This window comes from Passer montanus, unplaced genomic scaffold, assembly GCF_014805655.1.
Source record: "Passer montanus isolate IOZ18808 unplaced genomic scaffold, ASM1480565v1 scaffold46, whole genome shotgun sequence".
Classification (NCBI taxonomy): domain Eukaryota; kingdom Metazoa; phylum Chordata; class Aves; order Passeriformes; family Passeridae; genus Passer; species Passer montanus.
Window position 1 is genome coordinate 3,765,165 of NW_024369485.1, and position 26,681 is coordinate 3,791,845.

The 26,681-nt window shown below is 38.6% G+C and overlaps 1 protein-coding gene across 1 annotated transcript in view; it reads right to left on the reverse strand.

Annotated features, from left to right (window-relative positions):
• LDAH (lipid droplet associated hydrolase) overlaps window positions 1-26,681 on the reverse strand; it is a 113,294-nt gene that overhangs the window by 15,654 nt on the left and 70,959 nt on the right. The window contains exons 5-6 of the mRNA XM_039721628.1: window positions 24,847-25,087; window positions 27-109 (exon numbers count right to left, since the gene is read on the reverse strand). Coding sequence (XP_039577562.1) covers window positions 27-109; window positions 24,847-25,087 — 324 coding nt within the window. The remainder of the gene's footprint in view (window positions 1-26; window positions 110-24,846; window positions 25,088-26,681) is intronic.

Sequence of the window (26,681 nt, forward strand, 5' to 3'; positions counted from 1 at the left end):
TTGAAAACTGAGGATTAAACAGTTACCTTCTTTAAATTTTGCTTTATGGTTGTACTGTCTCTCTCCACCACCTTCATCATTTCTTGGCTTGCCATGTACAAGATGTTGGCTGCAGAAAAAGAAACAGGAAATAATGTAAACGCATAGCAAAACTGCTAGAAAGAACAATACAGACAATATAGACACAACTCTGCAAAAAAGCAGAGCAACTAGAGCAGTCATTATCTTGACAATCCCATGGAAAAGAATGCCACTGACAGAAAGACCAGAGTTTATCTCACCTAACCAAATGATCAAAAAGGCATACAGACTGAATTAACTCACCTCCTATTAATTCCATACTTAATGGAGAAGGAAAGGATTTTTCGATTGTAACTCTATTCATCTATCCTACAGACTTCTAGATCAGCCCATGGTGATGACTTTGTCTCACCTGACCAGAGAAAGAACTCTAATGACTAGCTTGCACTATGTGCTTTTAGAAAGGTAAAGGTCAGCATGAAAATCCCCTATGATGGGCTTTCAAGACTGGGTTTTAAATACAAAACATACATTACAAGGCATTATTAATCAGTAGATTATTAAATTATTGACATATCATTATGCAAGTAATTCAAACATTCAACATAAAAAATAATAAAAACAATGGCAACTACAAATATGTGGTTGTCCTTCATAAAATTGATGGCACATGTCCAGTCAAGACTGGACACCAAATGTCTAAGCCTTAGCTGTCTTGAACATAAAGTATTCAAAATAGCTTAGTGCAATTTATTTAGAGTTGATCTGCAAGATACTGTCTCAGAGACATAAATGACTGAGTCTAACATTTGGACACCTAATTAATTTTATCAAGTCTTGAGTTCAGGCATGTCCCTTATATGTTAAACAGCAATGGGAGCCAAGCACTTTGGAAAAGTGGGTTGGTTTTTCTGGATGCCTAAATATTCACTAATTTAAACATTCTGACACAGAAGAATCACACTGTCCACGCAGCCTGACTTTTCATGCAACAGAACCTACAGAAACTCAATGTACATTCCAAAACCTGGCATTGAACAAGCACCATAGATTATGAATTCTGCTGCTAGAAAAAACCTTGTATTCAACTGCAGAATCAGGAGATGCTCCATGCATTATGTTTCCAGAATATGAGAGGATCTTCAAAGGGTGTTTAAATAAGGCCTATCAATTTCTGTCATCATCATGCTGTATTGAAGAAATGTGAAGCTAGCCAAAGAATTAGCACTTATTTTATCTCTTTTTTGGATCAGTTAGCTTACTGGGCTAATAAAATGGCCAAGTCTCTCCTAACCTCTGATCACAGACACATTCATAACCTATATGTGGGAATAAATGACAATACACTACTTTCTCAGTTTCAAAAACCAATGTAGCTAAATTATCCAAAAGCATTTTAATTTCTAGGTCTCAGAATAACTGAAAGTATTTTAAGATACTAAATCTTCTCCTGAAAAAAATGGAGAAAATTGAAAGACTGATAATTTAAAAAATCTGAACTAATGAAGTTTTGTGCACAAGTAGTTAATGACAGTGTTGGATCTGATGCTGATTTGAGACAGGAGTAAAACATTCTCACACTGTGGGATAGGGGAGGAAGTGGCAATCACATAGGTCTTTGGTGGTGACCAAAACATGGAGTTGGCTGAATTCCAGCAGTGCTCTAAGGAAACAGAACGCCACTGGACAGATGAGTGATGCCACTGGAGATCAAATGTTAATAGACAAAGCCAGTGCTCTCAAATGAATAAAAAAAATCCTAGAAAGTAATATCTACTTCTGAGCCAGCCAAAGTAGATGCAATTCAGTTACAGGCCTGCAGAGCTCTGCCTTCTTCAATTAAACACTGAATGCAGCTCGTGAAAGTTCTTTCTCTCCTTGACAAGATGAAAGGGTTGTCACAGACAATCCCACAAATTTTCTGGTCCCATCCTACTCTGCTGGGAAAAGGGGTCTCTGTGTAGTTTGATGTCTAGCAAACCAGCCATCCAATCCTGTGGTGCAGCTGGCAAAATCTGTGCATCTACAGCATTGCTGAGTTTATATCCTGACATTGGTTATTGTCTTCTCAATTCAGCTCCAAACTGATGAATTACACACCTTGTTTTTAGAAGGACACACATCTTCAAATGCATATTCAAAAATCATCTAGGACAAACTTAAACAAGAGACAGGAAAGACAACTGGAACAAGTCCAGAGGAGAGTCACTAAACTGACAACAGGGCTGGAACATCTGTCCTGTGAAGACAGGATGGGAGAGTTGGGGCTGTTCAGCATGGATGAGAGAAAGATTTGGGGAAGATTTATAGCACCTTGCAGTATCCAAAAGGGCTGCAACAGAGACAGAGAAGGAATTCTTAAGAGGGATGGCATAATAGGACAAAGGAGCCTTAAGCTCAAGGACGGCAGGTTTAGATTGGATATTGGGAAGAAATTCTGTACTGTGAGGGTGGTGAGGCATTGGCACAGGTTGCTTCAGAAGCTGTGGATGCCCCATCCATGGAAGTGTTTAAGGTCAGGTTGGATGGGGCTTTGAACAACCAAGTCTAGTGAAATGTGTCCCTACCCATGGCAGGGGTGTTAGAACTGGATGACCTTTAAGATCCTTTCCAATCCAAATCATTCTGTAACGACAAATTTTATAGGTATGTAATTAATTTCTAATTGTGTTCTGTTTCTAATGTGGTAACTCTATGACTTTAGTTCTCAGAACTATAACCTGTAACTGAAGCTGTTTGCCAAGAGCCCTGCTCTGTGTCAGAAGGCAGGATGTGGAGAGCAGCCCTTGCTACTCTAAGTGCTGCTGATTCAGGTGACCAAGGTGGCTCCTTGTATTTAGAGGATTTCACAAAGCACTAAGTGGAAGAGTCTGGATTTGGCAGGAAATCTGTGGCAACAGGACTTATACCAAACACCCCATATGAGGATCCCAGTATGTCAAGACTTCTACTTGCCAGCCCAGAATGCAGTTCTTGTTAGCAGGCCACAGAAGACAGCACAGGGGCAGCGAGAGCTGCTGCATTACCTTGCAGTACCTGCAGTGGATGGAGGCCAGGGATGACAATACCAGTGGCCCTCAGGGCAGAACGTGACAGTCAGCACTGCTGGGATGCTGCAGGCAGCTCTCCACCTCCAGTTCAGTCATAGTGGAAGACTAAGTACTGTCCTGCTCCCCTTCTCCCATCTCCTGGTTCCTCTGTCCTACCTCCTGTTCTTACTGCGCTCTGCTCATACTTTTGGGTAGCTTGTGTGTTTTTTCAGTAAATAATAAGAATTGAAGTGAAATTCACACGTGTAGTAACCTGAGATTAGTCATAGAGATACTAAAAGTAAAACTGTAAGACAGCAAAGGCAGTAAGGGCAGTACTTCAAAAGGAAATGTCTCTGAAGGTTTGGGCACTGGGCAAGAAAGGGAACCAGGAAGGCAGGATTAAGCTAAACCGGATGAACAGCAAGGTTCAAGAGTCTATTTCAACCAAACAGGAATCCTTCAAATTTTGGAAACATGATCCTAGGGAAACCAATAAACAGGAACTTAAACTTCAGTAGGCGTTAAGTAAGAGGAAATTGCAAAGAGCAGAAGTAGGTTTCCAAGAACAAACATTAAAGGATTTAAAAATAAACAATAAAATATTCCTTAGGTATATCAGAAACAAGAGGCCTACAACAGAATTTGTACAGACTAAGGGAGCAGCTAAAGAAGATAATGATGCTGTTTTGAAGATAAATGACTTTCCTTTATGGCATCCAACTTTCTTGTTCACTATATTCAGGAGGTTTTTGCTCTCTATATTCTTTTTCTGGTGATAACAATTTCTCTTTGAGTAGTGAGATATCAAGAAGTAGCAACAGTGGAGAGAGAACACAGAATACATCAGGGCTAGAAGGTATATTTAGGGTTTGAAAGAGCTCTAAATTGAGAATTGCCGAGTTAATAACAATCTTGCTACACAAGAATCACCCTCTCCTATGGCTTTGGAAGTAGACAATACTATCTAATTGCCCCTGATTTTACAAAGGAAAATAGGATTTTACTGATCTTTAAATTCTGAAGTATGCATAACCAGATGACAAAAATTATTGATCTTTAAAAAACTCTCTCACAGATGATATAACAAACTTTGGCTGGAATTAAACATCTATAAAATGAAAGGCTGTAACATGATAAGGAGATTGGGAGCAAATAAAAAAATAGGCTTAGATAATCTGGTCTTCATAACAATAAAGAAGGTCTAGAGTCATCCCAATTTAAAAATAACAGATTTATAATAAAATTTAAACAAATCTTAATAAATTAATACAATTTGACATTTTGTTTTAAAATCTCTAAATAATTACTGAATACACCTGGCAAATTAATAATTTCTGCTACGGATTAAATCACTTTTCAAGATGACTCTGTTTTCAGTGATAAAACCTTTAGATCTTACTCTGAATTAAATTACTAAACTGAGGTGGAATGAATCTTGGCCAAAGATTCTAGTCCAAGTCGATATTAAAACAAATGGGTACCTGATTTCTTAATGATCTGGTAAATGAGTAAGTCCTTTATTGACAGCATTTACACAGGACATGATGTTAGTCAGTTTGTCAGGAACAGGTGGTGAGACAGATCCGATGACAAGAGAGAAAAAAATCAATGCACTAATGAAGTTCAAATTAAAGAAATCAAGATACATGCAGAAGAAAACCGTATTTTCCATTACAAGCTTATAATCAATGCAAAGAATGTAATCAGAATCCAGAGATCCCCAAGATGACTGGTGTTCACTATCTGCATTAACTCAGAAGTCCAATCAGACCATATACCAAGTTTCTTAAACAGTAGGAGGAGGATGATGCAGAATTCTGCGGTACCACTACAGATCACACCTGAACAACCATTTATTCTGTATGCTGACAGCCACAACCCCTGAGGGACACTGCAAAACTGAGAATGGTGGGGAAAACAATCAAAGAAGTACAATTAAAGATCTGTTGCCATCATGTTCGTGATACTTCATGACACACTGGTTCTCCCTCTCTTAGAGCACAAAACATTTAAATACAAAACAATAAAAGGAAATACTTTTTAATGTCATATGCAATTAATTATGAACCTTGCTGCCACAAGAAACTGATCTGCACACATATTTGACGCACTCACTTTAAGTGTGTTGCCCTGAGCTCCTCCAATTGTAAACACAGTTAATGAAATTAATTTTGGGGCAAATCTCTACAAAGGCCAGATACCTCATACTTACATCAACCTCACCTTTTAGACACCATTCTCTACATCTGATACTATTCTTTCTTGGTTTCCTGTAGATATGACCAGCGGCTCATCTCTCTCTTGAATCTTACTGATGCAGAATTTCAGCTCATGCCAGTGAATCTCTCTCTCTTCAACAGCAGAGCCACAGCTCTTTCAGCTCTTGTAGCTTTTCACATGTGTGAGAATCATGCCTCATTTTACAACACGTTAACCCACATCAACTTGTGACACACAATATTCTGCTATTTTTTCTTGTGGAACTATTCCTTAACCAGTAATTTACCATTCTTGTAAGAAATTTATGCACAGAACAACTTGGATCTCTAAGGAATGACAGAATTCTCCTCTCCTTGCCCCCCAGCACTTGTCTTAAACTTGTGTAGGTCACTTTGATCCTGTCCCTCTCCAGCACATCTGCAGAATATTCTAGCATGGTGCTTTCTGTAACCTCAGCAAACACACACACTGTATTCTGCTGGTCACATAGGGAACAGCTACTGAATACTAAAGGATGAAGATAAGACTGTAACAAAATCCTACTAGATTCATCTTTCCAGTTTTAAAAATCTTCCTGAATCCCATTTTCCAGGCAGTCATACATCTGTCTAGTAGGTGCTTCAGGTATGTCATATTTCCCAAATTTTGTTAGAATATAATGGGAGACACTGTAAACATTTTTGTTGAAGTCAAAATATCATTTTAAAAATCTTCCTGAATCCTATTTTCCAGGCAGTCATACATCTAGTAGGTGCTTCAGGTATGTCATATTTCCCAAATTTGTTAGAACATAATGGGAGACACTGTAAACATTTTTGTTGAAGTCAAAATATCCTAAATCCACTGCTTCCCTCCAATCTACATTAATATAAGATGTTTAATGTCTGGATAAAGCTATATTTAAAGCTATACCATTATAAAGCAGGAACAATAACCTTCTCTCTGGCTGCTATGGAATGTCAATCTGGGCTTCTCCAAAAAAGCTATTTTTCTCAAAAGCTAAGTCACAAGTTCAGGGAGAAATCTCTCTGCTATTTCCTAATACTATACTCTGCTAACCTTGGCATTTTTTGAATATTTAGTTCTTTCCTTTTCAAAAAAACTTGTTGTGTTTCCTTATTTCATGAATACCAAGCGGCTTTTTCTAAGGAAATAACTCAGAACTTACTTCTTTTGTGTGCAATTAGAAAGTTATTTCAAAAGGCTCACAAGGACTGCTACTTTGAGCTTTTCAGCAGCTCTGAAAATCAGGTTGTGAACTGGGCACAACCAGATGCTGACACTTAAAAAATGACTGGCATCTGAAATCTTTCACAAGGTTTGAAGAGGAAGGTTGTCCTGTGAGATCACCTGCCCAGTGTTTGCTACCTGGTGTTACAGTCCCAAAACATTTCCAACCATTGCCAATGCTTGCTTTAGCAGGAAATCTCTAGAATCCCAGAATCATTACCAAGAGTCCTGGAAAAAAATATTTATTGGGTTTTATTGTCATGATTTCAAGTAGAATATAAAATGCAATGTAGAGCCCACATGCTGAACTTCCTGCGTGAAGCTGTTTCACCCAAACCTGCAGAACCAGTCACTGCACAAAAATAAAGCACATCCAGCAACCTGCAGCCTGTGGCTCAAAATGCAAACATGGGAAATGCACTTAATGGGCTGTGTGGAAGCTCTGCTGGCGCTGTGACCTCAGTGTCCATGCTGGGCTAGGGTGAGTGTGTAGCTTCCATCTGTTTGGTCCACCACCATCACCGAAGAGAGAATATCCAGGGTTCAGTAAAGGTAAAAAAAGACTGAAATTAGTATTCTGAAAAATCATTAAAAGTGAAAGATAAGATTGTGGGATGAAAGGTCAAGAGGCTTGGAATTTTTCCGAACTATCACTGAAGTCCTCTGAGACCCCATGCAAATTAAAAAATCTCTTCTGTCTCAGTTTTCTCATTTTAAAAACACGCTTCAGGCTGCTATGACAATGAACTGTGTTTTGTAGACTGTCTTAAAAATACTTGTAAGTGAAAAACGTTGTGTAATAATATCAATAAATTAGTCCTTGAAAAATATATTTCTTTATCAATAATGATAATGAATTACAGAAATTCATCATATTCCCTTAGAACTGCTCACCACTACCTTAACATTGCTTTTTACAGTGATCAAGTAACAAAATCTTCACAGCTCTCTGATGAAGAAAACCTCAAAAACAGAGCCAAAGATTAGTCTGAAAGTACCCAAAGTCAAAACATGCCTCTGTAAGAAAACTGTGCTTGTTAAACTTAAAATATTTCCCTGAACTGGGTTAGTGAAGCCAACACCAAATGCCTGGAGGACCTAATACTGCACCCACACACTTCTGCACATGATGTGCTGCCATTTTGCTTTTAGCAGGAATGTTTGAAGTGACAGTGTTAAATATTTGAAGGATGAGAACTGTCCTGTAGTTTGAAATTTGTGTGTCTTCCACCAGTCCCTAACTGGTATTTATTACAACTGAAATAAGCTGATCCTGCCATAAAATGAAGGTGCACACCGTGATTGCCTGAGCTTTAAGAGAAATTGTGCTCTTGAAGAACATCCTTCCAAAAGCAAAGAGGGACTGAAGGAGGGACTTCACCAGTGACAAACCATGAGAACACTCAGTGTCTGAAGAACCACAGCACTGCTATGATGGGATGTGTAAATGAGATGAACACCACTTACACCAGCTCTTTTGGTAACCTGGATATTCAGACCCTGAAATGAGGAGAGCGTTCTCACAGAGTGTGAGTGCTCCACAACTCCAGCAACAGACATACACAGTGGCTTGAAAGCTCTTTACTGGGCAAGGATGGTTTGCAGTATCAAGGCTGGACTTAAATCCTAAATCTTGTCTTGCAGGGATGTGACTTATGAAGCCATCTCTCTACCTGCTGAGGATACATAAACTGCAGTTTTCTCCTGAAAAGAGTTTGGAAGGAAGGAACAAAAATTATTTTTTCTTATCGTTTGCATGGAAGGCAAAAGTCCCTGCACTCTCAATTCCTATCTAGGAAACAGGCTCCTAACAATTTGGCTTTGAACCACTCAGGGATTTCTAGGAAAAGAAATATAGAAGCTCTTTAGCTTTTTCTGTAAACATTTTTTTGCTTATTCAATATGTTGATCTGGTTTAACAGTCTAAAGCAAATTTGAGTGGGCTTTGTTCTTAATTTTCATGTTATAATCCCATTCCTTCAAATGTGTACTTTTGCATATACTGGGTTGATGCATCATGAGTCAGCCTGAGTCAGTGGGATAATCCAAAGCACAGAAGAGAAGCTTATAACATTAATTTTTCCAGTATCATGGCCTTTATAAATATTCCTTCATATGGGTTTATTTCTAACAAAACAAACAAAAAAATGTGGTTGCAAACCTACAGAAACTGGCCAAGGTACCTGGTGACAGCTGTAGTACCCCAAAGTGTTTTTATTACATGCTGTTCCATCTCAAGCTGCTGATACCCCTTGTAATTCGTAACCAGGTTACCAAGATGTAATAACAAAAAAAAGTTAGTGTTAATTAACTACTATAAACAATTAGGCCTAAGAGCTTAAAAGTGAATCAAAATTTAAACAGACAAATATCATGTTTATTGTGTTTTTAACCTTCTTAAAATGCTGTAACATTTCATATGCAGATCTTTTATACACACAGATTATCTTGAAAATGGAAGCTCCTCATTTACTCCCAGGCCAGGCTTATGAAATTTACTGCCAACTTAGCTTCTCCCCATGATCCTGCCAGTGACCTTTTTCCTGCCCTGGTAGGATCATTCCCTCTCCATGGATTAAAGGTGATTAAGGATCAGTGTCAGTTCAGTCTCACACATTTGCTAAGCAGAGACGACAAACTGTGCCAAAATGTGTTTGATTTATTTGTGGGGGTTTTGTGATACAGGAACCCTGATTGGACTCAAATCAAGGATCCAGAAAAGAATAGAGTGCTTTATATCATTGGTAGCTCTTTAACCCAAAGTGTCACAGCAAGGACTTAATATCCTTCAGCTAAATTATTAGTTTTCACAAACAATAATGACTGAAATCAATCAAGCTTTTCAATGCTTTGGGTTATTTAATCTCCAATTCAAGCAGTCAGTTGTTAGATGGATACCTATATCTATTGAGCTAAACTTCACACACATTGATACAGCCACAGTGTAGCCAAGCAAACCATGTGTGAAATAGAAAACTTCCTGATTTTTAAGAAATGCATGCCTAGAATTATTATTATTGTTTTCTAAAGATTTTAGAACAATAGTCAAAGCTAATTTCTTGTCTGCTGATTCTCTGGGTAACAAGAGATCTATGCTAGAACTTGGGAAGTTGTGCAAATTTCAGGGAAGAAACACATTTCTTACTCAGGACAGATAAACCTTATACTTGATTCTTGAAGCAATACAGAGATTTCCTGTACTTGGACAGAAATATGTGTTTTTCCTCTAGTCTTTAAAATTCTTGCTTGATTATTGAATATCCAAAGAAGATTTACCTGCTTATTTGCAAAAAAGAGATTACATTAGGGCTAAATTAATCATAAACTCACATTAAAAACTGAGGGGTCGCACTATGTTTTCTGAGAAAATTTGAGATGATCTGGAACTACGTCTTTATGGAAAGAACTCTTGAAAAAATTACTTAAACATGGTACACGTATCAATAGAATACAAAAGGTTATGTATTTCTGACTTAATCCTGAAAAACTTTCAGAGATATACATGTCCTAAATTAATTTAAAAATAGCTCTGTGTTCTAGTGAATGACTAGAGTTCATTCTGTGTGGTTTGCTCTGTATATTAATTACATAAATATTATTTTATTATTTAAATATTATTTATGTATAAAGTATATAATTTATACATAACTATAAATTTGCCTGTACATGAATAACATAAAAATGATACTGTGTTCTTTGCTGGGCTAAGGAAATGAATTTACTCTGACATAAAGAATAGACAGAAAGAGATGCCATACTAATGAAACAAGGGACAATAACAAAGGAAAAAAAACCCTTTTCAACTTCATTGGCTAGTTTTCAGGAAATCATCCAAATAGTTCCTTTTCCAACAAAAATGAGTGGTTGTGAAGATAGCCCCAATCTAGACAACTTAATGGATGCACACACACATTCTTTAATAGCTTGTTCATCAAATAAACATAAGACTACAAAGGGTTACCCGAGCTAACTTCATTTCCCTACTGCTGCTGGCTTTAGATGACATTGACTCTATCAACAAGACTGTGGCTGTAGGTGTAAATTTATTAAGTCCTACACATCAAAATATTGTTCTGTTTTATAAATTTGTAGGAGCTATGATCTGCAATGGATACAGGGAGAAAGACAAAGCCACATTTTTACTTCAAGCTCCAGATAGTACAGTTTCAGCAGCATCAGCCTTGGAAGAACATACTGTAACAGTTTCCAGAGTGGACAAATTCAGAGGAAAAGAAGAACATGGCCCTGTCTTCATGATGCTTCTCAAATGCAAATCTGGTGCCACTACTCAGATCAACCAACCCCTCAAGCAGACGAATACAGACACTGGAGAGACACCTTACACTCTTTTGTGAAGATATCATCTTTTTTTCACCAAGAAATGAATAAAGAACTGAAGGGGTTTGTAAGAGATCAGTGATTCCCCTGTGACTGAGGCACAGGCTGTGGGTATTCTCAGTACTTCTGTAGGGTATTCTGAGACTCTGCAGCACAAGTTTTATGACCCTTCCTGGCCATGCTCACCCACCCACTACTTCTGGCTCCCTTGATTCTGCTCCTCATCTGTAGGGAACCTATGCTTTACCTACTTAAAAAAATAAAATTATGTATTCCATTAGCTTTATTTTTCCAGGTTGAATGTTATTCAGTAAATTCATTTATTCTTCAGTAAAACAATATTTTGCAGCTGGTCTCTGTGTCCTTGTGTTTGAGGCTGTCTTTTAATGAAAGACAGCTCACTATTGATTAAAAGCCACAAACTTGACATGCAATCAAGCCCAGAAGAGAACGCTTGAGCTGTTAAAAATTTTTTTGCAAATCATTTGTAATATAAGGAAATATTAAGAAGTAGAACAACATGTGAAAGTAAAGCAATTTTACATCAACCCATTACAGTAAAAACCTCTCAGGGCCAAGAAATTAGCAAGAGAGGACAAAGACACTGGAAGTCAAGAAATATTTAGAATTCTCTTAACATACTAAAATTTAGAGCTACATGTTGTAACCACATGTTAAAGCCTCAGGTCTTTAAGCCTTTACCTCAAAGAACAATGCCTTTACTAACTGGCAGACTTTTCTACTGCAGAATTTTTGCCTATTTCTTGGAAGCATTTTGTTCTGACTATTGTTGGAAATGAGAGACCAGGCAAGATGGACTTTGGACCTCACTCACTTCCAACTATTATTTCCTGTGTAAGTCAACAGTATATCTCAGTATGATGGTGTTTATATTCATCCAATTTTGAGCTAATTTTCCAGCAATATTTGCCACTATTTCTTAAAAAAACACCTAACATTCTTGTTTAGTGCATCATTACAAGTGCTGAACATCAGTTCTACCAGATTTGAAATAAAAAATTGAAGAGTGGCTACAATTTACTTAGTTATTCTAAATTTCTTACATTGGAGTCTGAGCAAAGCTCTCTATTAATTTGCCCTTCTCTGACATTAGAGACTTACAGGTTTGTTCTTAAACACAGTGCATAGTATGGTTCTCTCAGATGTTGCTTGATGGTTTGGAAAATGATGATGCCTTTCATTGTACCTTCATCAAGTACTCACTTGTTATATAAAAATCTACTGAATTGTCCCAGAAATGCCAGGCTGTAAAGCACATATTTCCATGTTGCCTTGCTTCTGATAGTCCTTTGTCCCTTCACTGATCAACAGCTTTGTGAAAAGCCTTTCCTAGTCTATCTTACCCTTCTGCCAACACAAAATGCACTTTCTCAGCTTCTGCTTTGACAATTGTGAACTCAAACTTCCACAGTCTGTTTTCAATAATCAAACTGTTGTTGCTTTTGCAGGTACAAATGTAGGCTATATGTGCACCAGTGTATGAAAATGAGCCAGAAACTATTCTGAGGCCCTGAGGCCAAGTGGAATAGAATGGCTCGTTTCCACAGAATTATATTCTTCCCCTACCCAAACTGCTTATGGGGATGATGCATGGCAGTGCTAACTCAGCTGAGCCCGAATACTTGGAGAACGCTGATTGGAGAAGGCTAAAACCATACCAGAATTCAGTCACATTATGAACTTGCTTTTAACTAATGTCTGACATTAACTGATGTCTGACATTAGGCATGCTTCACCTTTATTTGGGTTTCCTCAATCATTCTATGTTGCATCTGTTCACCTGTTTTGCTTGGTTCTTCTATGGTAAACTGTTTCTCATTAAGGGTTCTGAAATTCTCAATGCTACTCTTGTCTATTTAATCAGTATGTATGACATTACAGGGCTGGAAGGGATCTCCACTGGTGTCTTTTTCTTAGGATGAATCAATGGTACTATGTTATTTTCAGCAGGTACTTATGCATCCTGCCATTAGGAAGCACTCATGATAAAAGTTTCATTATCTTCATAGGAAATCCCATCTAGAATTCTGTTCATGCTAATTGGAGAAGGCTAAAACCATACCAGAATTCAGTCACATTATGAACTTGCAGGTTTGCTTTTAACTAATGTCTGACATTAACTAATGTCTGACATTAGGCATGTTTCACCTTTATTTGGGTTTCCTCAATCATTCTCTGTTGCATCTGTTCACCTGTTTTGCTTGGTTCTTCTATGGTAAACTGTTTCTCATTAAGGGTTCTGAAATTCTCAATGCTACTCTTGTCTATTTAATCAGTATGTATGACATTACAGGGCTGGAAGGGATCTCCACTGGTGTCTTTTTCTTAGGATGAATCAATGGTACTAGGTTGTTTTCAGCAGGTACTTATGCATCCTGCCATTAGGAAGCACTCATGATAAAAGTTTCATTATCTTCATAGGAAATCCCATCTAGAATTCTGTTCATATCATTAACTAAAATTTAATCAGAATCACTTTTGTTGCAATGTAATCCATTATATATTACCTTATCTACTATGGACATGTAAGTTAAATTACTGCCCTTTACTTGAAAACTCTTTCTATGTTCTTCAGCTGTCTCCTGTTCAGTCTAAACAACTCTATTTTATACCTGTCATAGGACTTGCTTGATTAAATGTGGGTATCTAATGCTTAATTTTTCTTTCTTCACAGTCAGACAAAAGTACATGGTTCATCTCATCCTTAAGTACTGACCAAGATAGATTAGACAAGTGTTACCTATTTCTCCACTGACTACAGCAGGATTTTAAGTGGATTAGTGAATGAATAGAGCTTTATGTTGTAAATGTGTTGAGTATTTCTGTTCTAGCACAGGTGTTACCCTTTTGTGAAAATATGAAGCCAATCTGCCTCATCTTCAAATGCTCTGTATCAAACTGCCATATATTCTCTGCCAATTGCTTTTTCTGCTTTATTACATATATTTTTTATAGATATATATTTATATATATATAAATATATATGTAAAGCAATGCACTGTGAGAAGTAGCTGAACAGTATGTGTTGTGGATTCCCTCCTCTACAACCATCAACCATATTCCATATTGCACTTTGGATAGCTCCAAATTTTCTTAGAAGTCCCTTAGATCCATCTGTCATGCTCTGGTGGATGTAATATTCAATAGCTCTCTTGTCTTTAATATGTGGACGCAAAGACAAGCACACCATCCTCCTCCTTTCTCCCTGCTCTTCTTTCCAGGAGTGTCAGGTCTCTTCATATTGATATTCCAGCTCTGTCAGTTCTCTCACCTGTCTTAACCTGTCTGTTAAGACAATTAACTAATAATTTTGATGTTTTTCAAAGGTTTGCAATGTGATTTTGTTTTCCATGCTTTAGAAATTTACATCACCTGCACATCATCTGCCACATCTACCACCTTCCAGTAGTCCTCTTCTCCCTTATGATTTTCTTTCTCCACCATAATTTCACATCATTCATAAGCACAAATTTGCTCACAGTGATATACAGAGGGATTTTTATCTTTTCCCTTGAATTCATCATCAAGCATCCTTTACTAAATGTTTCAATGTTAATCACCTTTTCATGGCTAAGGAAGCCAAAGCTCCCATGACACTGGTCTGGCTGGAAGTGCTCCAACCACTGCGCACACTTGAAAATATTCTTTTGAGGAAGCACAGTGATTTTAATAGCCAAGTCTTATGCCCTGTGAAAAACATGCAACCTCATTACCCTGTCATTAGTCTCTCACTCTCTACAATTTGTTTCCATACATCTTTCTTTCCCATATTGACACTGCAGCTTCCCAGGACGCTTCTGATGCTCTGCCTTACAAAACTATCATTTGCTGTCAGGTTTTTTCACAGAATGAAGCTGCTATTTCACCATTTGCCATTTAATTTCTATTACTGCTGTTACTTCAGACTGTTGTTTGTGTTGGCTAAGGACCACGCAGAGACTGGGGACATCTTTTGTCAGGTGCTGGCAGCACTGACATGGAAAAGCCTGAAGTGATGCTTTCTTCTGTCACACAAGAGACTTCCACAAAACCTCCACAAATTCTTAGTCTCTTTCTTCCAGAACATTTCATCGATGCCTGCCTTAGCAAATCTGCCTCACAGCAGGATAATTTCACAATAATCTGTTATCACAAAATGTTTCAGAAGTATTTTTAAATATGCACAATGACAACTCTACATTCCCATTCCTGGCCTCTGTAAAGGTAAATTGGACAATATAAAATTAAATTGATAATTTGCCAGTAATAGTAGCCAAAGGGGAGTCCCAAATGCCTGACTGGATCTTTTTTTTTTTGCATCTAAGAACGAGTTATACTGCATGGGAGTGCAGAAGGTCCCTGTCAAGTTGGCTTCAGCATCTCAGAGGCTACTTAGGCTATCAGGAAAAATAACATTTCTGCTTCACAGATTTTATGGTTTATTTCTAAATTATTACTGCTGAACATTGAGTTGCAGATATGCACACAGAGTTTTGCTTGTCCTTCTGAGTAACTACATGCAGAGGGTACAAGAATAAAATAACTTGACTTCAATGGGATGATTATTGCCAAAGACTCTCCCATGAACAGAGTTGGGACTGTTCAGACTGGAGAAGTAAGGGCTCTGGGAGACCTTATGGAACATTCCAGTACCTAATGGGGCTATAAGAGAGCTGACAGGGACTTTTACAAGGGTGTGGAGTAATAGGACAAGATGGAATGGTTTTAAATCAACATAGAGCAAGTTAGATTTGATATTAGGAACAAATTTATTACTCTGATGGTGGTGAGACACTGGAATGGGTTGCCCAGGAAAGCTGTGGGTGCCCCATCCCTGGAAGTGTTCAAGGCCAGGTTGGATGGGGACTTTGAGCAGCCTTTTCTAGTGGAAAGTGTCACTGCCCACAGCAGGGGGGTCAGAACTGGATCATCTTTAATGTCTTTTCTAAAACAAACCACTCTGTGAGTCTGTGATTTTCATGTGCTGCACCGGTCATCTGAACTTCAACATGCTGCAATACAACTCTTTGAAAAGTCCTTTAAACTCTAAAGCAAAGTTGCTTAAACTCTAAAGTAAAGAATAAATGCTGCATTTGTATCAAAATGAACTCCAAATAGTTGACTGAATTTTTGAAAATAAGTTTACCTCAAGAAATATACAACTATCTGATCACATTTTTTTTACGGGTAAGGTGTCTGTCTTACTGTAAGGTTCTTCAGTGAAGTGTAAAATTAGTTTCATTTCCAGTTTATCCTTTGCTCTTGAGGAAGCAATCTCTGTCATTCCTCTGAAGGAGTCAGAAAACAGTGGTAAGAACTAATAATACCAAACAGCACTGTAATTTCCTATGAGGAAAACATATTTTCTACCGGTAATTATTGCCAACAGCAATCTTGGAAATATCGTATAACTTATTGTTTAAAACATCAAACAGAAGGAACTGCTTTGTATCAAGGATGACTAATGCAGGAACATGTGCTTCCACACATGCACAGACACATTAGATAAAATGTTGATGTTTAGAGGTTTACAAGATATAAACATTGACTTTGGGGTCTGCTTAAGTTTACGCTTGAATTTAGAATGCAAACACAGCAGTTAATGTATAACCATGATGGACATGAATAGGCAGAAACAGCTGCAATTGTTACAGACAGGCTTCTCCAATCTGCTTGGTACTACAGTTGCAGGAAGATCAGAACTATACAAGAAAATCAGTCAGCTGTGTTTGAGAAAGCAGAATAGAGGCTAAAGGCAAAAATAAAAAGTTATTCAACAATTATACCCAGGTGCTTTGCAAACAATAGATGCTTTGTTGGGGAGTGCGAAAAACACTCATTTACACTTGTGATGAAGCATGTGCAGATGAAGTGGCATGTGTGATGGAAAACTGAAATGTCCACAGGCTTAATCCTGCCCAAAGTTACTTTGGAACAACTCCCACCTTCTTCAAATGATAGAACTGTCCCTTAGGTAGAAAAATTCATCTCCAGCTTAAGCTCTTGCATACCGTGGCAGATGGCTGTGATGCTGGGATTTCTGCCAGCATCCAGACTTTGGTTATGGGAAGTGTCTGCTCTTACCCTGCAAGAGGGACACAGAAGGGCCTGCTGCAGGTGGAGCTCAGTCCATGAGGAATGGCCAGGATGGACAATATCTGCAGCAATTCAGCATCTCCAGCCTGTGGTTCCTGCCTGAGCTCTATGGTATTATCCTGCTTTGCCAGACAGGGTCTAGCCTGTGAGTAGCTACATGGAGGTCAGTTTAAGTGCTCTTCTGAACTGGGACCTGGTGCTGACTCTTTCTTGAGGAAACCTCATGAAACTGAACATCTGGATCACCCATCCTTTGAAAAAGGTAAAGCTTCTTTCAACTGGAATGGCTTTGATTCATAAGAAAGGTGGACTTTATACCACTTTACTTCATAAACATAATCTACTACTTTTAAAGCTCACTTTAAATAGACCTGACCTTTGCACTACGCAGAAAGCAATCTCTTGTGCCAAGGGGTTTGCTTAAGAAAGGCCAGCATTTCCTTCCCAGATCCATGAAGACTCTATAGGAATTTTCTCCTTGTCAATATTGTCACATTAAAGAATTATTGAGCGCTGGTGGACATCTTCATGACAAGGAGCAGCAGCAAAGTGGATTGCCATAAGAATTAAATCCAAACCAGTGTCCCCTTCAGTGACATGAAATAACAGGTACTAAATTAATTATCAGCTTTGTAAATATAATTTTCAGGAAAAAACTTATGCCAAGACACAAATGTCTAGAGTTTACCCATGGGTATAGATTTAGCATGAGTTTAAGCACTTTGCTGGTATTGCATGATGAAGGAGTTTGATGAATCAAGCTGAATTTCTAACCAGTAAACACAAGTTCTACCAGAGCCATGAGTTCTCTTCAGATATTCCTTGGGGGAGTTTCGGCAGACACATCTCATTGAAAATGCATGATAAGCCTATTGCAGAAGGGAGTCCTTGCCCTGAATTTATTGCCCCAGGAAAAATAAAGTGCCAATTTGCAGATGACTGTCTGGCATAGTTTAACACAATGCCCTGAATTCAGGGAGGTTTGTATTGCCCCAGGAAAAATAAAGTGCCAATTTGCAGATGACTGTCTGGCATAGTTTAACACAAAGCAATTGTAGCTGGTAGCACTTCACTGGCATATACTTATTTTCAACATCCTTTCTGCTTTGTTGATGTTACCTCTTCTTTTTTCATGCCATTTGCAACACATCATTAGACTCACTGCAAATTTGTGGGCGTAAATCGTGTCCCTGGGGATGAAGCCTCACCAGGGGTGAATAAACAATCTCCCCTTCCCCAACCAAATCCCAACTGTGCCTCACATTTCATGGAAATGATCAGCAGTTCCACTATCAAAACATTCACGCCTTATGAGTAATATTTATGATGGGAGTTTTTTATGTTGGGTTTTTCCCCCCAAGAAGAAAGAGAGGAATAATTAACAGAAAGAGACCCAATGAGAAATTTCCACATTATTACTAGTATTTTTATAAGGCTTTCACAGGAAAGTAAAAGCTTTTGCAAGTAATAAAAGTCCTCATTAAACATCTTTCTTTCTTTTGGAAATGGGGTAAATTATGAAGCAGATTAATAAATAAATAGGACTATAAATACATAAAAGTCATTGCCTTCCTCCAGTAATTTAATATGAGCATCCTACTCTGAAATAAGGAAAAGTTTATTCACTCACAGAAAGAATAGAGCAGATGTGAGGTTTTTCCATCAGCCTAAGTGTTGCCTTGGTAAGGTGAGTTGTCCGACTACATTAAACAAACATTTTAGTCAGGCATCACACAGGAAAATAAACAGTAGCAAAGGAAACATGAAAATATTAAAGACTGTTATTCTTTGGCACCTTTTCCTGCAAAGCAGGTGATAAAATATTACTGTGTTTCCACAGGTAAGGAAACACGCTCTTAAACACTTTACAGAAACACATATTACGATCATCACTTAAAATGTCAGAAGTGGATAGGACTCAACTGTGACAGCACACAAGAGGCTGCTGAGAAACACTGCAGGACCAGAGGGTTTTGCACACTGGGCCAGGCTGCTGGGCTACCAAAGCAGCCTTCTGGCAGAGCAAATTCAGAGAGGCAAAAAACATCTTGCAGGAGACAGCTGTAGAGTCACCTGATTTCAGGACAGACTTCTCTTGAAGCCTAATTAATCAGATGTTAGTGAAGAGGGAGAGACTATCTGTTGTATCATTTCGGACTTCTTACTGTCCCACTGAGCATCAAAGAATGCACACAGGCAGAGAGGAGACCTGCTGAGCTCCACTGTTTTTGCCCACCTGTGATATACTGTGCTATGCTGCACAGATGTAACGTGGTTTAGTTTATGTAGATGGAATTTATGTACCATGTCAGTAATTTCTGTTCACCATGACATTTTGTCTGGCCATCCATCATGTCTGAAATTCTACACACATTTAAATATAAAACATCCTTGAAATGGTTTCTGCATTGTAGCCAGAAGTTATCTACAATGTACATTCACCAGAAGAAATAAAGCAATCACTTTTTACTACCAGGACTTGGATTTCCATCAGCCTGGAAAACCAGCTTGAAAATGTCCTGGGCTGGGTTCAAAGATCTGCATAGTTACTCAGTGCCCAGAGTGTAGGAAAAGCTTTTATTCTCTTGCCTACTATGATGGAAGGATGGTAAAGATGTAGGTGTGAGATTGCAAGGTGCTACCTGAAATCCTTTGTAGTATCACTTTCTGTCTCTATTTTAAAATGCACTGCATACACAAGCCTGTCTGGCCAGTGTGGTTTGGTGAAGCTGCTCATGACTAACATACGTATATATATGTTTTAGGTTAAACTAGTGGCTAGGCAAGTTCAGTAGATCAACTTGGTGCCCTGGAATGCAGGACTAGGTAGAGTTCTGCTGCTGACCAGCTATGTAATGCTGGCCAATAGCTCATCTGTTGTCTTGAATACTGGGTTCTTTTTTAAACATGCTGGTAGAGCATTTGAAATAATAAAACCTAGATGAGTACATAATGTGCACATCCTCCTTGGCTGTGCATGCCTCAGTGGATGGGTTTTGTTCCATTCAGCAAGGAAGGCAGAGCTCTTCTGATTTTGTTCCGTAAAACAAAAGAAAACTCAAAAGAACTATGCTTTCTGTGCTGAATTTACATCTGCTCATCATACCTTCTGTTGCATTTTGATTTAAAAAGCAGAGCAAGAAAGAAAAGCAAACTAAATTTTAGCTATGCAATTATACAGCTTTTTAAAATATTTTTTCAGGGACAAAACCTCTTATTTCACCATTTCATGTGAAGATTTTTATTAATCCTTACCTTAAGCATTGGTCTTTATATCTGAAAAATACAAGCAGAATAGGTGGAGGTGCTACTGAGTTCCATGAACACAACATGATGCACTGTCCTTACACAAGTATTTTGGTTAGATGGGTATTTCCACAGCATTTCAGTCCCAGAAAAAGAACTCCAAAAATTTTCCATCTTACTTATCAGGAAATTGAGGTGAAAATGTAAAATGAGTTTTCAAAGAAGGCAGGAAACAAACAACAGGACTCTCACTAGAAATCAGCAGCTGTAAATTCTAATGCAGACAAAGTATGAGATATCTGACTGTCCTAGCAGCAAGGGTAAAAGCTGCATAGAAAATCTGGAACGCATTGTTTTCTGGTATCTGAAGCAAAAAGAACAGTTAGTAGATTCTGAGTGGCATTTACCTCCCTCTGCTTTTGGTTTCTAGTAGAGAGAGTCCCACTGTGATCAGTAAAATGCATCAGTCATTGCAGGGCGTGATTTGCCTTTCCTGCTTTAAAGCCAGCTACTCAGAAAGCATGCTGCTCATAGTGATCAGATGAAGACCAACCATAATGTCACATTTAAAATCTCTCTGATAAATAAAAAGAATTGGAAGAGAAGCAGATCTCAAGCCATGATAACTCCTGAAGCTGGGTAATTCAAACCCAGAATGCTACCTCCAGTTGGCTTCCTGGAAATAAACTTCTGAATAACTTGAGGTGTCAACATAAAAGCTTCTGTTCCATTTTCATAGCAATTGGAAGCTTACATTTTACTGATTTTTGATGTAAATTTATCTCCAAGATGCTATTTTATAGTTGTGTAAAATTTATCCCACAATAAAACCTTTTACTCTCTGGCACCTCGGGGATTTAATTTTGTCATTCTGTAGATCTGACAGGGAGAAGCAGGTACTGCTGGGAGACAAGCCTCAATACCTCAGCTGGGACTTGCTTCCTACACAGTCCTGTGGAGTGCCTGAAACTGCCACAGCCCCTTTTTCCTCTGTAAAACAAGGGAAATTTAAACACTCCACATGAAATCTGAATGTTTCCACACTTGGAACAAGATAAAATTTGAAACCCAACTCCAGAGTTTCATCTTAATTATTTGTTTTACAACTTCTGTTGGATGTTTAAATTAACTAGGCATCTCTTATTTCCAGCTTTCACTCATGTGACAGCCTAAATGAATCTGAAAGCCTTGTTTCAGGCTTCTGAGTCTCCTCCTTCCCAACCTGCCCCAACAGCACAAAGCAGACCCCCCCTGCCCCAGGCTGCAGTGCTCCCCTGCTCCCCCGACCAGGTTAAACAAACAGGGATATTCCTCCAGGGAAGTCACAGGTTCAAGATCACAAAGGACCCACCTCATTTGGGCCAGTAAGAGGTTTTTCTTGCTATTGTGCTTATCTGTATCTTCCCTGTCATCCAGACATTAACCTCTGACCTGTGAGCCTGCCTCTTGAAAAAGCTGTGCAGTGTTTACCCATTATGTAATGTCTGTGCTTTTGTGGAAATTTTACAGAAACAAATGGAGGAAGTTTGCCAGTCAAATGGCTGGACAATAAATCCTGTCCCATGTAGATAGAATGGTTTACTGTCACTGTAAGTCTGCTACTGGCATCTGTCACCGAAAAAATGTTTACAAATTTCAGGGCACTGGAGTGCCAAAGTATTCCAGCACTGCAGGACTATACATGATTTGTAGAACCATCACCGCTGTGTTAGATAGGGGTAGCCTTGTTTTGCTAGCCTGAATAAACAGAGTGACAATGTTTCAGATAAGTCAGGGTCACTAATGTTCAATTTTTTTGTCTATTCATCTCCTAAGTTCATAAATACAAGTACCCAAATGCTTGTTTGTTCATTGTAATGCTTTTTCTGCCCTAAGATATCTTTGCTAGAAGTTAAACCAGGTAAGCAAAGGCTTTTCAGCCCTTTTTTCCCGTTTCTTATAGGTCCTTTATTATTTATACACCGTATGTTCCCATCCTTCCTTGTAATCCATCTTCTTTACAGTCCCTGCTGTCTCTTCTCCTTCTGTGCTGTTTCCTCTTTGGGACAAGACATTCTATTATGTTCCCTTTCTGGACAGTGTCATCACAATTCCTCTAGCTGTGTAACTGGGGCTTCCATATATCATTAACTATGGAGTTAAAACAACAGAAAAACGTGTTTGGATAAGAAGCAGGAACAAACAGAATTTGGAACAGTGGGACAATAATAGGTAATGTAATTCTTCCTTTCAGCCAAGGGCCTGATCCTGCAGCAACTAAATGAAGCTTTTCACTCTCAGCGTCAATGGGAGAAGCACTTGGTCTTAGAGTTCTGTTCTAATTAAGTTTTCAAATCTCATTTCCTTTCAGAGGAGAGAAAACATTGTTGTGACTAAGCTTTGGATGTGGTAACAAATCCCTGGCAGGTTGGTTTGTTTTAACGGACGTATTAGATTTAAGGAAACTTTTACCATCTTTTCTGCCCTTAATCACAGCTTTTATTACAATTACAGTAATGCAACAGAGTTACATGCCAAAGGAAATATGTATATTTTTAATGAGTTGACATGCAACCTTCCTGGAGAGAAGAAACAACCTCATTTGCTGAATGTTTCTGAATTATATCTAGTAATTTATTAAGGGAAAAGGAAATGTTTAGAAAAGCATCTACCACAAATTCAGAGGCTTTAGCAACTCATAGATGAGCAGTCTCGTAAGACACACTCAGTTGTTGTGCTAGATTTAGCAAATTTTTGCTGAATGGTAACATTTTCTATTGTCCTCAAACAATAAAAGAGAAGGTTAACAGGCAATATCCGGATGCTCAATGATTATTAATCCACACATGTGGTCCAGAGTCACTGGGCTGTAAAACACCATCAGTTTCCAAAGATGCAAACCAAAGGGGAATTCTGCTTGAGAGAGATGCTATCACAAGCCCAAAAGAACTAGTTGCATCAATAAGGCCTATTTATGCAAGTTTTACAAGACATCAGTTCCCAGGGGTTTTCATTCTGGTAGAATTAATTCAGGCAACAAACAACATAGACAGAGAACACATCCCATGACTGAAGAGCCTTCAGCCTGGTTTCTTGCCTTAATTTACCTTACAGCCAGGACACAGGTCAGACAATGGTACACAGAGGAAATTACAACAGGCTGACAGGCACACATGAACCTGGATCATTCACCTGGGGACTAAAGAACTCAGAGGGTCAGCCTCCAACAGCAGAACACAAAATCCGTTCTGCTAAATTATTCCTGCCGCTGCCTTGTGGCCTGGGCCAAACAACACACACAAACAATGGCTGGCCATGCTTTTTTGGAGGTTAACACAGGCCAAGGACCATTTCCAATACAACCCTGGCTGTGTATAACCTGTATTTTAGAGGTAAAAGTTTATCTGTGGGGACCAGAGAAGGATTCCTGGCTTGTGGAGATGTGACCTCACAGACCCCACATACCTTTTACAGAGACAAAACTAGCAAAGGAAGACACTTGAATGCCTTGTGTAGGTATGGCTGCATGCTTGCTTTCTCCTTGGTCACCACGAAACTGTCATCAATTAATAGGAACTCAAGAAACAAACTGTAGGAGTTGAATCAGAAATGTGTATTATCAACCAGGAGCCTGCTTTTGTCAGGCACAGGGCACTGCAAGGGAGTGACTGTCATTATGTCCAGTCTGTACAACAAAAGTGGGGCTGTCCAGGCTGGCAGCACAAACCCATCCTGCTTTTGGTCTGTGTACCATCCTACAGTGAGCCTCCCACAGAGAGTCACAGATCCATGAAAGGCACAGCCCCTCACTGCAATCCCAGTTACTCTGGCACATCTGTTTGGATGATTAGTAAGTAAAATTTAACTGATAGAAGACAGAGCCCAAGTGGAAATGTAGGAATGTGTTTTTACTACTATTAATGCAATCAAAACTTCCTTCTTACTATTATTACTGTGTTAGCATGTCAATTCCATTCCAAATTGTTTTAAACTGTTAACTTACCAAAATACCTGGAGTATAGCACAATTCACGTTCTGGTTTTCATTCTAAACTTAACATAACAGATCTGAAATTATTCTGCTTCTTAAAGTTGTTTCTCTTGCTAGAACGTGCAAAGTATATGTACAATATGCACTGGAGGAGCGTTAATCTTTCTCTTTATGCCCAAAAAAAGTGCTGAAATTCAGTGCATAAAGTAACTTCTATGAGTCTTTGTAGGCAGAAGGTCCTTTTCTAAATTTACCAATATTCCAATTCAGATGACAGAGTCTATACAGCTGGCTAAAACAGCTTAATAAAAACAGATGCAAAGAACTCTTTGTGAAACTGATTACTGATTTACATTCACCATCCAATATGAATGAAATGCAAAGAGTAAACAGACGTAAGTCACATAAAGTAGATTGTAAAAAGAGTGTTTTAATCACATGAGAAATCACGTCAGTAGTATAGGTCAGTTTGCTTAAGAAATATATATTCTTTGTGAAAATATTTTGTTATTTTGTCTTTAAGATTTTTAAAAAAATTAACTCATATGAGACTTTCCTGTAACCATGGTCTTAATTTTAGAAAAGACCAGATCTGTTACTCCTCAAAACTCTTTACTTTTTACTTTAACATTAAAAAACTAAATCAACATTTACAAAAATACAAAAGATAGTTTAACACAGAAAAAGTGCTCACCAATGCAGTCGACACTGAAGAGATTTATGGAGGTTGTTATCGAAGACTCATCGTAGGTCTTCATCCCGCGCAGCGCAAACCTCACCAGGGAGGCCTTGACTCCCTCGGGCAGGAAGGACAGCAGGTACACGGGCATGTAGAGCGCGTAGCGCAGCTTGCACAGCAGCGGGGTCATGAGCTTCCCCTGCGGGGACTGAGCCATGCGCTCGATGGTCGGGAAGAGCAGCACGGAGCGCAGCACCTGTCGAAGCAGGGAAAGCTCGGTCAGCGGGGCCGCAGCAGCACAGCCCAGCCCGTGGAGCCACGCTTGGAATGGGTCTCCATCGCAGTGACGCTGAGATTCCAGGCACACTGCCCCAAAGGCTGTGTGATGTGCCCAGATTCAATTGTTTAAGACGTGAAGCAAGCAAGTACACGGTTACAAAATTATGTTTTATGATAAGGAACTCAGGAGGTGAGTGGCCTTTGGAAGCACCAGCAGGAGTAACCCCAGCAGAGGGCAGCAGGCAGGAGCCCTCTGCTCAGTCCCACCGGGCTTTTTATGTCAGGAAAAGTACACGGCTTTTCATTTCACCTGGTAAACTACTTTCTCTAAGTAAACCAACCAAAGAAATTAAAAAATGTCAGCTGCTGTGATGGTAACTTTAAAAACTGACAACACGCAGGCTTTTCAATTTGTAGCTCAATACAGGTAAACTTAGAACAAAAAGCATACAGCCTCTTCACTGCAGTGGCATAAAATATTGCTTTTTAGTACACAGGCTTTTCAATTTGCAGCTCAATACAGGTAAACTTAGTCAGAACAAAAAGCATACAGCCTCTTCACTGCAGTGGCATAAAATATTGCTTTTTAGATCTTATAATGAAACAGACATTCTGAAGGTGGTAATTAGCTTATGTTATAATAATACACTATAGCCTTAAAATACAAAGAAATTAATTAAAATCACACCCACCTATACTAATCAAAAGTGAGTTAATACATTTACTCATAGTTATATTTCAATGCTAACATCAAGCAAATATTCTAAAAGAATAACTGCAATTTTTTTCTGGAAGTAAAAATATATTGCAATAACTCATATAGGAATAACCCTCAAAGAGACACAGCTCTACTTAACAGAAGTGTCAATAAAAAAAGTAAGAGAGGATCTGGATATTGCATTGGTAGAAAATAAGGTATAAACAGCTGGGCTTTCTTGGTGACTCAATATCAAGAAATGTAGTTACATATGTCTGCTTAGTGCACATCATTCTAAGTGTTGTGCAAATTAGATTATTATTTCTGTAAAATATATTTTATAATAAATTTTCTTTACTCCCAGATGAGACGCAGCTAATGTATGCCACTACATCTGTGTGCAGCACTCCTGGTCCCAGCATCCCTCCAATGGAAGGCAGGGAATGGCACCAAGAGATGCCTACAAAATCTGGGCATTGTAACAGAACAAACTGCAAAAATTCAGGAAACATTAAAAAATCATAGAATCCTTTAGGTTGGAGAAGGTCTTTAAGATCACAGAGTCCAACTGTTAGCCTAGCACTGCCACACACACAAATAAACCATACCTCCAAATTCACCATACCTCCAGGGATGGTGAATAAACCACTTCTCTTGGGCAGCCTATTAAGCGCTTGGCAACCCTTTCTATGAAGGAATGTTTCCTAATATCCAATCTAAACCTTTCCTGGCAGAAGCTGGTTCCTTGTTTCCTCTTGCCTTATCACTTGTTCCTTGGAAGAAGAGACTGATCCCTACTTGGCTACAGCCTTCCTTCAGGTAGTTGTAGAGCAATATGGTCCCTCCTTTTCTCTACTCACCTTCCTCAGCCACT